The sequence below is a fragment of the Hemiscyllium ocellatum genome, chromosome 10 (assembly GCF_020745735.1).
Source record: "Hemiscyllium ocellatum isolate sHemOce1 chromosome 10, sHemOce1.pat.X.cur, whole genome shotgun sequence".
Taxonomy (NCBI): domain Eukaryota; kingdom Metazoa; phylum Chordata; class Chondrichthyes; order Orectolobiformes; family Hemiscylliidae; genus Hemiscyllium; species Hemiscyllium ocellatum.
Window position 1 is genome coordinate 2,886,322 of NC_083410.1, and position 13,374 is coordinate 2,899,695.

Consider the following 13,374-nt stretch of genomic DNA (forward strand, 5'->3'; position numbering starts at 1 on the left):
AGAGAGTCATCTGGAAAGGAAGGAGATGAAGAAGAAAGTGGGAGAGTAACATTGAGTGAGCTGCTCCTCTGGAGAGCAGGCACACACGCAGTGGGCCGAATGGCCTCTATCTGGAGCAATCCTGGGATTCTCAGACTCTTGTCCTGACTCTTCACCGTTGGGATTTGGGAGATACTGGGAAGATAAGAATATGTCCACCAGCCTGCACCCTGAGATTACAGTGGAGGGGGTGGGGGGGCGGGGGGGGGAGTGGGGGGGGGGTTCCCTTGAGGTAGAGCTCCATCTCTCAGTGGCTGCCTCAGCAAATAGACGGGGCACTTTATCATTTGCCATGTCCGACACTCCATATGGTTTTGGACAAGGCAAAGGGCAGAGGTCACAATGCCACAGCTGGCCCCACCCCCGAGCCAGACAGACAGACAGACAGACAGACAGACAGACAGACAGGACTCGGCAGAACTCTCTGTGTCACTTACCGAACATCCACACGTCACTCGAGGAGGTAAACCTCCGGAAGTTAATGGATTCTGGGGCCATCCACTTAATTGGCATCCTCGTCACTGATGCTGTGGGATTAACAAGACAACATGAAGGAAGGACGATGGACTGCTGTCCCCAGACACTCCCATAGCAAGGAACAGGAGCCCAGGCTCTTCGCCACACACTCTCCGGGAACAGTTCTCATCATTAGGACAACATACATCAGTGCGGGGGTAGGATTTATTCCAATAATTCAATCTCTTAATGTCAAACACCCCCAGGACAGGGGCAGCATGGGGTTAGATGCAGACTAAAGCTCCCTCTACACTGTCCCCATCAAACACTCTCAGGGCAGGGACGGCATGGGGTTAGATACAGAGTAATGCTCCCTCTACACGCTCCCCCATCTCGCACCCCCAGGACAGGGACAGCACGGGGTTAGATACAGAGTAAAGCTCCCTCTACACGCTCCCCCATCTCATACCTCCAGGACAGGGACAGCACAGAGTTAGATACAGAGTAATGCTCCCTCTACACGCTCCCCATCTCACACCCCCAGGACATGGACTTCACAGGGTTAGATACAGAGTAATGCTCCCTCTACATGCTCCCCATCTCACACCCCCAGGACAGGGACAGCGCAAAGTTAGATACAGAGTAAAGCTCCCTCTACACACTCCACCATCTCACACTCCCAGGACAGGGACAGCACAGGGTTAGATACAGAGTAAAGCTCCCTCTACACGCTCCCCCATCTCACACCCCCAGGACAGGGACTTCACAGGGTTAGATACAGAGTAACGCTCTCTCTACGCTGTCTCCCTGGCAAGTTAGTGAGCACCCTGACTGGTGACTGGGATCTCCCACTGGGATCACCTGTTTGTGTGTCACTGGATTGTGAAATAACCCATACACATCCGCATGGGTATCACCAGGAACGTGTCAAATATTTCTTTCACCAGATCTCAAGCCCAGTGAAATACACTCGCCGTGAAGTCATGTTGATGTAAACGTTAATCAGACAGCCATTTATGTGTCGCAAAATTCCAACATCTATCCACCAATCCCACAGAGGGAGGGGTCTGTCTGCCTTATGCCTCACATCTCAGATGGGGCTCCGAGCCTAGAGCTCAGACATTACCATTTTCCCAGATACTCAGTGTGTTTCAGCTTCCCTGTGTCTGGAACACCAGGAGGCTGAGAGTGCTGAAAGACTGGAATGAAGCGTCCCTACCTTTGTAATAATTATCTTCTTCGATATAACGTGAGAGACCAAAATCTCCCAACTTCACACAGTCATGAGCAGCGACCAGAACATTCCTCACCGCTATATCCCTGAGGGAGGGAAAGACAAGGGAGAGATGGTCAGAAAGAGAAAGAGAGGTGGGGAGAGAGACGGAGAAAGAGAGGGAGACATGGGGGGAGAGGGGGCGAGAGAGAGAGAGAGGAAAAGGAAGAGAGGGGAAAAGGCAGAGAGAGGGAGAGAGGGGAAGAGAGAGACAGACTTGGAGACATGGAGAGAGAGAGAGAGAGAGAGAGAGAGATCCAGACAGGCAGACAATAATCACTTCATTCATCTTGAAGAACATACAAAACAGGAACAAGCAGAGTCCATTCTGCCCCATCCAGCTCCATTGAATACGGTAACATTCAGCAGCTGATGGAAACTCAAATCCCTTTGATGTTCAGGCACTCTCCAGCCTCTTACTGTTGAAGAAATTCTCTGTATCTCTGTTTCTCTGTCTAACTGGATAACCACATCCTTGTCTACCATGTAGTTTATCTGCCAAATCTTTCCCCCACGCACTTAGTCCCTTCGAATCCCTCTCAAGCAGGTCTGTATTTTCCTCGCGACCCTTACCCTTTGGGCCCAACGTGGAAACTGCATCCTTTATTGTAGATCTGGCACGTTCCCTGCAGCTGACACTGGGCTAATGAGGCTGTGCTGGGCAATCCTGTCTCAGCATCCTCTCTCCATGGTGAGGGTGAGGCGGGAGGTATTCATCAGCTTCCAACCCTCCCACAGTCTGTACTATTTTAAATTGTACCACTAACACACCCACGATATCTACAGCAACTCTTCCAACACACCGACGTGTGAATCTTCAACTCCATGGGATTTATCCACTTTAAGACATATTAAATTGTCTGGTAATTTTTATTTTCCTAATGTTGATATCTTAGCTGTTCACTCAAGCCCCTAGCTTCTCCAATAATTCTAGGTGATTTATAAACATTTCATTGAACATTCCAACACAGTACAGGCCCTTCAGCCCTCGCTGTTGTGCTGACCTGTGGAACCAATCTGAAGCCCATCTAACCTGCACTATTCCATTCTCATCCATATGTTTAAATGCCCTTCCAGTTAGCAAGTCTACCGCAGTGCCAGGCAGGGAATTCCATGCCCCTACTACTCTCTGAGTAAGGAAACTATCTCTGACATCTGTATTACATCTATCATGCTTCAATTTAAAGGTACGTCCTCTCGTGCTAGCCATCACCATCTGAGGAAAAAGGCTGTCACTGTCCACCCTATCTAATCCTCTGATTATCTTATATGTCTCAATTAAGTCACCTCTCAACTTCTTCTTTCCAATGAGAACAGACCCGAGTCTCTCAGCCTCTCCTCATAAGACCTTCCCTCCAGACCAGGCAACATCCGGGTAAATCTCCTCTGCACCCTTTCTAAAGCTTCCAATAATGCGGTGACCAGAACTGCACGCAACATTTCCTGCCATTTCCTCATTCCTCTTGACCTTGCTTGTACAGTATACTTTGCGAATCTTTTCCTTTCCATTCACACGTAGAAGCTTTTACAGTACACCTTTGTGTTTCTCGCTGGTTTACTGTCATCGTGGAAAGCCGGTTCCCTTCCCCCTCAGTCCAATCAGGGGAACCAGAGTCTGACGGAGGAGTTGGCAGGAAACTGATGGATAGTTTGGAAACTCGGCTGGTTCCCTCTGATCTGCCCAACTGTCCATCCTGTGGAGCTCTTCCTCAGAATAAAACCCCTCAGAAAGTCCTCACAGAGTACAGTGACAGCCCTCCACTCCTCAGACCTTCGCTGTTTTTCAACATTTGCACAGAATGTGAGAGGTTGGCATTTATTCCCCAGCCCTAATGTCAAAGGACAGTTAAATCAACCCCATTGCCGAAGGTCTGGAGTCACGTGTAGGCCAGACCAGGTAAGGATGGCATGAGTGATCCAAGTGGGGTTTTAGGGCAATTGATGATGGTTGCCATGAGACTAGCTTCCGATTTCAGATTTATTACTGTATATACTCATGTAAAGATCACATTTTTTAGACTATTTTTTAAGGTTAAATTTACTGGATCGACTATTACATGGATACGGTTTTTGAGGGGCTGAAATTCATGTTACAGTCCAAAATACCACATCTTAGCTGAAGCCCAATGGATGTCTAAATGAATAACGAAAACACACACTGAATCGCGGGAATATTACTGTTCCAGGAGTACTACAGGGGAACGGAGCTCAGTGCAGCTGCACACAAAGGGAGGTTGTCATCTGACTCTGACAAGATGCGTCTTTAAAAAACCGGTGTGAATTGTACAGAAAAACACATAATAACACAAAAGAAAAGTTTCATTTCCTCATTGTAACATTTACCTACAGAATAGTACCTAGACTCTCAAATGTTGATCTGTCACTGGTGAAGAACTAAAATCAACTTTTCCATGAGATTTACAGAAAATTCCAGATGTTTTGGTCAAAAGTAGGAGATGACTTTTACTCACGTATCCACGGTAACTGAATTTAAATCCTACCAGTCACCGTGAGCACTAGCCTGAGCCTCTGGATTGTTAGAGAGCAGTGATATTAACAGGACAGCACCAGCTCCCCACATCCCCTTCTTCCCCCTAACCTCCCTCCCCCTTCATTGGTCCATTCAGCAGTGGGTTCCTCAATACTCCCCTGGAGCAGGGATCTGTCTGTCTGAGTATTCAGGGAGAGCCCCACAGCTTTCTGGGGTAAGGCAATGCGAGAGTTTCAGAGCCAGACATCAATCACCTTTCCCCCAGAATGCTCGCTCAGTGACTTGCTCGGCTCCCACTGCTCCCATAACTTCTCCTGCTCCCTCATCTCCTTCACACACACAAACAGCACAGCTCATGATTTGGAATGTGTATCAGGAGGACATTACTCATGGCTGAACAACTGTCAGAGATTGGCTATTACACAGGAGGAGGCCCTTCAGCCCACTGAGCTCATACCAGACCCGTCCAGGAGCAAATTAGTCCCATCGACAAATCCAGGATGAGCCAGTCCCAGTATCGATCCTGTCTCCACACCTGGCCAGACAGCAGTGATCAGGTGACCACTGGACCAAGTGATTGACTTACCGATGAACAACTTTCACTCCCTCGAGGTACGCGAGAGCTTTGGAGATCTGCAAGGAGTAGTCAATCAGGGTCAGCACGTCCAAGTTGTTCTTATTTGTAGCCAGGTAGCTTTCCAACTGAATAGACACAAAACACAGAGACCGGGATCAGAAACTAGGATCGGAGACCGGGATCAGACCAGCGATTGGTCAGAGAGGGCGAGACTGGAGATCGGGATTAGTCTGGGAGCAGTGTTGGAGATCAGTCAGCTCAGCTCCAGGACATCTCTGCAGGAGTTTTCAGTTGCTCCATCACAAGGTCAGAAATGGGAATGTTTGCTGATGATTGCACAATGTTTAGCATCATTCGTGACTCCTCAGATACTGAAGCAGTCCGTACTCGAATACAACAAGATCTGGATAATATCCAGGCTGGGGTTGACAAGTTGCAAGTAACATTTACGTCACACAAATTCCAGACAATGCCCATCACCAATAAGAGACATGATAACCACCGCCCCTTGACATCCAATGGTACTACCATCACTGAATCCCCCACTGTTAACATCCTGGGGTTTACCATTCACCAGAAACTTAACTAGACTCCCCACGTAAACACAGTGGCTAGAAGAGCAGTTCAAAGACTAGGGATACGGTGAATAGCTCCCCTTGTGACTCCCCAGAGCCTGCCCCCCCATCTACAAGGTACAACTCAGGAGGGTGATGGAATAATCCCCACTTGTCAGGATGGGGGCAGCTCCAACAACACTCAAGAAGCTTGACACCATCCAGGACAAAGCAGCTGCTAGATTGGCACCATATTCTCAAACATCCACTCCCTTCACCACAGATGCTCAGTAGCAGCAATATCCGCAAATTGCAATGCAGAAATTCACCAAAGATCCTCAGACAGCACCTTCCAAACCCACGGCCACTTCCATCTGGAAGGACAAGGACAGCAGATACATGGGAACACCACCCCTTGCAAGATCCCCACATCACTCCCAATCCTGACTCGGAAATATATCGTCATTCCTCCAGAATTCCTGGGTCAAAATCCTGGAATTCCTTCTCTAAGGGCATTGTGGGTCAACCCACAGCACATGGACTGCAGTGGTTCAAGAAGGCAGCTCACCCCCACCTTCTCAAGGGGCAACTAGGGACGGGCAATAAAGACTCATCCAGCCAACGACATCTACATCCCACCAAATCAATTTTGCCTCTCCCTCAGCACTGACCCTCTGACAGTGCGGCACTCCCTCAGCACTGACCCTCTGACAGTGCGGCACTCCCTCAGCACTGACCCTCTGACAGTGCAGCACTGTCTCAGCACTGACCCTCCGACAGTGCAGCACTGTCTCAGCACTGACCCTCCGACAGTGCAGCACTGTCTCAGCACTGACTCTCCGACAGTGCAGCACTCCCTCAGCACTGACCGTCTGACAGTGCCCACTCCCTCAGCACTGACCCTCCGACAGTGCGGCGCTCCCTCAGCACTGACCCTCCGACAGTGCGGCGCTCCCTCAGCACTGACCCTCCGACAGTGCCCACTCCCTGTCAAACGGTGTATTTGTATCTGTGAAATGGGGGGTAGAGTTGAGGTCTGAATGAAATGATATCCTGGGAGGTTAAGCTGTTGAGCTGTTCTCCCTCCTCCTGGTAGGACCTCGGGCCCCCACCTCCCCCTAAAACCCCCACTCCAGCCCCTCACCTACCTCCCCGTAGGAGTACAGCTCCATGATTAGCCAGGCCGGCTCCTCCTCAATGATTCCGATCAGTTTGACAACGTGTGGATGGTCGAGAGGTTTCATGATTGCTGCAATATCCAGGTAAAGCAGTTAGTGTGGGCACCAAGGGGTGAGTGAGACAAACTAAAACAACTCAGACCAACTGCGGATCCCGTAAATCAGAAACTCAGATTGCTGGGAAAATTCAGCAGGTCTGGCAGCATCTGGGAACACAGATCAGAGTTAACGGTTCAGGAAAAGTGACCCTTCCTGACAACAGTTTTTGTTCTGTTCTTGTTTCTGATTCACAGCATCCACAGTTCTTTCAGTTGTGATGTGATAACAAGGCCTGGTGTGTGGGGTAGGGGGCTGGGACATGGGGGAGACCATGCCCTAAAGTTACTGACCTGGATATTGAGTGGGGAGGGGGACAGGGTCCCTGAGTGGAAGGGGAGGGGCTGTTCTTCCAGCTTGTGCTGAGCTTCACTGGAGCACTGCAGCAGGTCTGAGACAGAGATGTTGGTCAGGGACCAGGGTGGGGGGGTTACGGTGACAGGGAACAGGGTGGGGGGGTTACAGTGACAGGGAACAGGGTGGGGGGGTTACAGTGACAGGGACCAGTGTGGGAGGGGTTACAGTGACAGGGACCAGGGTGGGGGGGTTACAGTGACGGGGAACAGGGTGGGGGGGGTTACAGTGACAGGGAACAGGGGTGGGGGGGTTACAGTGATGGGGAACAGGGTGGGGGGGTTACAGTGACGGGGAACAGGGTGGGGGGGGTTACAGTGACGGGGAACTGGAAGCTCAGGGGCTGTTTTAGAGTCAGAGAGTCATAGAGATGTACAGCATGGAAACATACCCTTCGGTCCAACCTGTCCATGCTGACCAGATATCCCAACCCAATCTAGTCCCATCTGCCAGCACCCGGCCCATATCCCTCCAAACCCTTCCTATTCATATACCCATCCAAATGCCTCTTAAATATTGTAATTGTACCAGCCTCCACCACATCCTCTGGCAGCTCATTCCATACACATACCACCCTCTGTGTGAAAAAGTAGCCCCTTAGGTCTCTTTTATATCGTTCAGCCTCTCCCTGTAGCTCAGATCCTCCAACCCTGGCAACATCCTTGTAAATATTTTCTGAACCCTTTCAATTTTCACAACATCTTTCCGATAGGAAGGAGACCAGAATTGCACACAATATTCCAACAGTGGCCTAACCAATGTCCTGTACAGCCACAACATGACCTCCCAACTCCTGTACTCAATATTCTGACCAATAAAGGAAAGCATACCAAACACCTTCTTCACTATCCTATCTACCTGAGACACCACTTTCAAGGAGCTATGAACCTGCACTCCAAGGTCTCTTTGTTCAGCAACACTCCCTAGGACCTGACCATTAAGTGTATAAATCCTGCTAAGATTTGTTTTCCCAAAATGCAGCACCTCACATTTATCTGAATTAAACTCCATCTGCCACTTCTCAGCCCATTGGCCCAACTCGTCCAGATCCTGTTGTAATCTGAGGTAACGCTCTTCACTGTCCACTACACCTCCAATTTTGGTGTCATCTACAAACTTTCTAACTGTACTTCTTATGCTCACATCTAAATCATTTATACAAACAATGAAAAGTAGAGGGCCCAGCACCGATCCTTGTGGCACTCCACTGGTCACAGGCCTCCAGTCTGAAAAACAACCCACCACCACCACCCTCTGTCTTCTACCTTTGAGCCAGTTCTGTATCCAAATGGCTAGTTCTCCCTGTATCCCGTGAGATCTAACCTTGCTAACCAGTCTCCCATGGGGAACCTTGTCAAACGCCTTACTGAAGTCTATATATAGATCACATTTACCACTCTGCCATCATCAATCCTCTTTGTTACTTCTTCAAAAAACTCAATCAAGTTTGTGAGACGTGATTTCCCACTCACAAAGCCATGTTGACTATCCTGAATCAGTCCTTGCCTTTCCAAATAAATGTACACCCTGTCCCTCAGGATTCCCTCCAACAACTTGCCCACCAGCAACATCAGGCTCACTGGTCTATAGTTCCCTGGCGTGTCCTTACCACTTTTCTTAAACATTGGCACCACGTTTGCCAACCTCCAGTCTTCCTGCACCTCACCTGTGACTATCAATGATATAAATATGTCAGCAAGAGGCCCAGCAATCACTTCCCTAGCTTCCCACAGAGTTCTGTTTTGCTGACAGAATGTAGATGTTCTGTGAAGGGGTCACCCAGTCTATGTTTGGTTTCCCCCAGTGTAGAGGAGAGCACATTGTGAGCAGCGAGGGCAGTAGACATAACCACTTTGGTCCCAAATGGGAACCCAATCCTCTTCTCCCTAATACACCCACCTGGGTTTTCCCATGTTCCCTCTTCGCTCTCCTCATTTATTTTTTAAAATAACTCTCTGCAGTTTTCATTCTTCTCTCAAACATCTGCTGTTTGGAGCCTTCACCATCCACCAGGACCTTCCTTTGTTCACCCTCACCAATCCTGGACGCCATTTGGCCTTCAGCGTTCTCGGGATTTGTGGGTCCCACCTTCCACCATTCCAGGAAAACATTGGCCCTGCAATTCCTACACACCCTCCCTCCCCTGGTCTGCTCTCTCTACTCCCCTGCAACCTTCCCTCACTCTCTCTCTATTGCTCTCCACCCACTCTCTGACCCCCCCTTCCCCTGCTCTCTCCATTCCCCCCAACACCCCCACTGCAGTCTCTCTCTATTCTCCCCTCCCCCCACGCTCTCTGTCTCCCTCTTTCCCCCTCCCCCCGCCACACTACTGTCTCTCTCTATCGCCCCCCACCCCCGTCTCCCAAAGCTCTGATGTGGAATTTTCTGTAGAATCTGGCCAAAGGGCAGCTTCTTGTCATATTTTATTAAAATCAACCTCTGCCCAGTTCAGAACCTTTGTGCCCGCCCCATCTGTACCCTTGCCCTTTAATTCTCATTGAGTTGTAGTGACCAACCTGGAAGTGCTGCCCCCTGCTGTTCCCTAACACCCAGCCCAGCGCCGGGCCACACTGCCTTCCCCAATTCCTGGCATAAAAGGTTCTGATCAACGCATCGCCAGAATTGTGCCTTCACAGAACCTTCAGCACTTTGTGTATCCCAGTTCGTATTGGGGAAGCTGAAATTATTTAATTAATTTTGCATTTCTCGGCGATTCACCAACATATCTATCTTTCCATCTCTCCCTGAGAGGAGGGCAGGGTTTGAGGGTCTCCAGTACAGTCCCAACAAAGTAACTAACACCTTTGGGTTTTTAAGTTCTACCCATATTGCCTCACTGGAGGAACATTCCAAGATATCTTCCCTCCTCACTGTAATAATGGATTCCTTGATCAATATTGTCACACCGCTTCCTTTTTTAACCTCACAAATCCCCCCCCCCCCGTTCCCCCCAACACCCCTATAGACGTGATTCCTTGAATATTGAGCTGTCAGTCCTGCCCCTCCCTCGGCCATGTCTCTGTGAGCGCGATGATATCACATCCCCAGGTGTTAACCAACACTCTCAGTTCATCCACCTCACTCACGAGACACCCTCCATTAAAATAAACACCATCCAGTCTTGCTCTGCTCCCTTGCATCATAACTCTGTGCACTGTTAGTAGACTGGCTTGTTTCATTCACTCTACACTTGTCAATGCATCATCTCTGACTGACACCTCTTCCACTTGGAACATTTTACTGTGTGAACAATGAAAGAGAAATGCATAACCATCTGTAACTCATCCAGTTGGGCCGATGCACAATACCTTCCAATCTCTGTCGAGAACTTGAACATTGCTGAATAAAGACACATTTTGCCAAATCTTTCCATCCTGCATTTATCAGGACACTTTGCAAGAACACCAACTCAAGGGGAATACTAAGAGGAGAAATGCTGACATGCTCCTGAAACTGGTATTTCTTGTGAATTAGCTCGTGTCACAAAGCTCATCCCTTTTTTTCCTTAAAGCTGTTTTTTGGCTCAAGGAGTCTCTGACCTTGATTTTTTTTCAGAGGGGTAATAAACCGGGCCGGACTCTGATCAGTCTGGCTTGGTACAGAGATGATAAGGATGTTGAGAGGCCTTTTGTTGATATGTAAACAGATGAAACTTCAGGCCAAAGTGGTCATGTTTGAGAAGTGACCTGTATAATGAAAGGGGAGTGATCAGCTCTCCAACTGAGCAGTTTTAGTTCAGTCTTGAACTGGTTGGAAGTTCAACAGGGAGCTGTGTGGAAACTCTCTCTCTCTCCCTGCCCTTGAACTTCAACCTATAAGGACCTGACCCTTTTTGTACTGTGTTTTAAAAGGGGTTTGCTCATTGGAAACATTGTGTATACTCAGAACAGCACAAGTAAGTGTGGTTTGGATAGACTGAGCTCTGTAGGGGTTCTTTATGTTTCGTTGTGTAATTTTGTGAATAAAGTTTTGTTTGTTTTAAAATCTAGTAGTCAATCGCGCTAACTTACTCTGGGTAATTTTCATTGTACATTTACAGAAACAAATTGTAAAGTTCTGGTCTGGGACTGCCTGCTGCAGAACGTTTTGAGTGGTCTGGCCCAGTCCATAACAACTTGATGAAAAGCTTTGGCAAAGAGACGCGAGACTTTGTACTGGCTGTAGTATTTGTAGCCTGTGCTAGTGAAGACATTATTGTGGGTCTGAGGGGGGATTCCCTGGACTATCCCTGACGGTTACATTGGCTGGCGTTTGGACAACTCCAGTGGATAATCAGCGCAGTTACTCGGATGTAGACCAACAGATACAGCGGCAAAGTGAATTGTAGCAAGGTCTCGCTGGTAACCAGGATTACAGCCAGCTCTGAGCAGGAACAAATCACAGGGAAACAAATCTTACTTCCTTCAACCAAGAACTTCTCCTTGACTTCAGGTGAGCAGTCGGTTTTGCAGGTTTTCACTGCGACAGAGAGTTGTTCACCTCGCTGTAAAAGACAAGAGCAGAAGTGGATTGTGAAAAGTCATGTGACTGTTGAAGTCTCACAAATTAAAAAAAAAGAAAACTCAAACTTTCTTTAGGAAAACAAACATCTTCCGAAATTAGCAGCGTTTCCAGGGAAGGCAAACCCTGACCTGGGGTTCGCACTAAAATCAAAATACTGTCGATGCTGGAAATCTGAAATAAACACATGCAATGCTGGAAAAACTCAGCAGATCTGGCAGCATCCATGCAGAGTGAGACAGAGTTAATGTTCCAGTCTGATAGCACTGCTTTACAGACCAATCCCAAAGGGGAATCTGATCCTGTCTTGGGGGAGAGGAACTGGATAAGGCAGCTGATCGCCATGGAGTGGGTTATCAATTATGGCAGATGAGTCTGTCACTGAGAGGAACACCAGACTGGGTTCAGGGGGTTCAGAGAGAGAGAGAGAGAGAGTGAGAGTGAGAGTCAGAGAGAGAGAGAGAGAGAGAGGCTTATCAGATGGTGGAGGGTGTCAGATGGGGGATGAGCTCAGGCAGATGGGTGACCACAGCTGCCATTTTCCCTCAAATTTCCCACTCGGATTTGGTCAAGGCAACAGGGAGTTTACATCAGCCAATCAGGCAACTGTTGGAGATCCAGCAGCATTTCCTGCTAACTCTGTGTCGAATTCCTGGCTCAGTCAGTGATCCTGGGCGTTGGTAATCACCATCATGTAACACAGACCCACTGTAACCAATAGGCAACTCTCACACTGGACACAGAGTCAAGGCCAGGAGACAAGGGGAGAAACTGAGAGAACCCATGAAGGAAAGGAGTGGAGGGCAGGAGGGAAAGGAGGAGTTGAGGGAGATGAGGGGAGGGTTTGAGGGAACATGTTACTCAAAGTGAGACCCAACTCCTCCCGTACAATAGCGGGGAGAGACTGGAGGCTGCCCTGTATCTTTGCTTCATTTCCACAGATCGGGGCAGGAGGGTGGGACATGTTTCGTTTGGGACTATGTTCAGCATGAACTGCTGTATGACTCGATGATTGTCAGGAGCCGCCCCATACTGGGACGAATCCAGAATCCCACTTTGTCAATCCCCTCATCGCTCAGTAGCGCAGGGAAAGTGAAGATTCAGAGCTGCACTCCGGAGCACATTGCAGTGAGTCTATAACAACCAACTTCATTCACAGGAAAAGGTTCCAGGAAAATTCTCCCATACAAAGGGCAAACCGTGAAAAATTAATCCTGGGAATGCTCACTGCTGTTTTGTAAACTCCTTCAAAAACCTGGCCGAAGAATCCTTCGCCCAGAATCCGGCCCAGTACAATACTGTCTCGTGATATCGAGTTCTGAGGCACTGCAAGAGAGAGAGAGAGAGAGGAGGGTAAAGGTGACACTGAATAAACACAAGCAGCAACACTAGACCCTTAATCGGAATTACATAGAGATACTAGAACTCAAAACATGGAAAGCCGAAACACTGTGCTCTGATCCCAATTTGTGACAATATAGAACAAGTCAGATCCCACAACAAAACCTAGCTTGATAGACTCACATCATTTTTGGCATTTAACGTGGTGATCCATTGCTGAGAGATCACCACTCCAGGCTGGGATTTAGTTTTAGCAATAAATCAGACGTTTATTAGACAAAAAAGTGTCCAAAATATAACAGTGTGAAAGATTTCAGACACCCTGTACTCAAAGGTCAGGTTGATTCTTCAGTTCACAAATTCCAGCGACGATTTCCTTCCGTGTCCAATCAGAGGGTGTGAATTAACCTTTCGGATTTCTACTCCTCTGACAGCTTCTCCTTCAATCCTCACACAATTAAACGCTGAGACTTTCACAATTGTAAATGTCCAAATCAGATTTCTGATTAAACACA

The 13,374-nt window shown here is 48.4% G+C and overlaps 1 protein-coding gene across 2 annotated transcripts in view; it reads right to left on the minus strand.

Annotated features, from left to right (window-relative positions):
- The window catches only part of ptk2ba (protein tyrosine kinase 2 beta, a), a 156,554-nt gene that overhangs the window by 36,010 nt on the left and 107,170 nt on the right, over nt 1-13,374 (minus strand). For both annotated transcript variants that reach the window (XM_060831190.1, XM_060831189.1), the window contains exons 15-20: nt 12,747-12,844; nt 11,417-11,501; nt 6,539-6,639; nt 4,846-4,961; nt 1,715-1,815; nt 477-566 (exon numbers count right to left, since the gene is read on the minus strand). In XM_060831190.1, the coding sequence (XP_060687173.1) occupies nt 477-566; nt 1,715-1,815; nt 4,846-4,961; nt 6,539-6,639; nt 11,417-11,501; nt 12,747-12,844 (591 nt within the window). The remainder of the gene's footprint in view (nt 1-476; nt 567-1,714; nt 1,816-4,845; nt 4,962-6,538; nt 6,640-11,416; nt 11,502-12,746; nt 12,845-13,374) is intronic.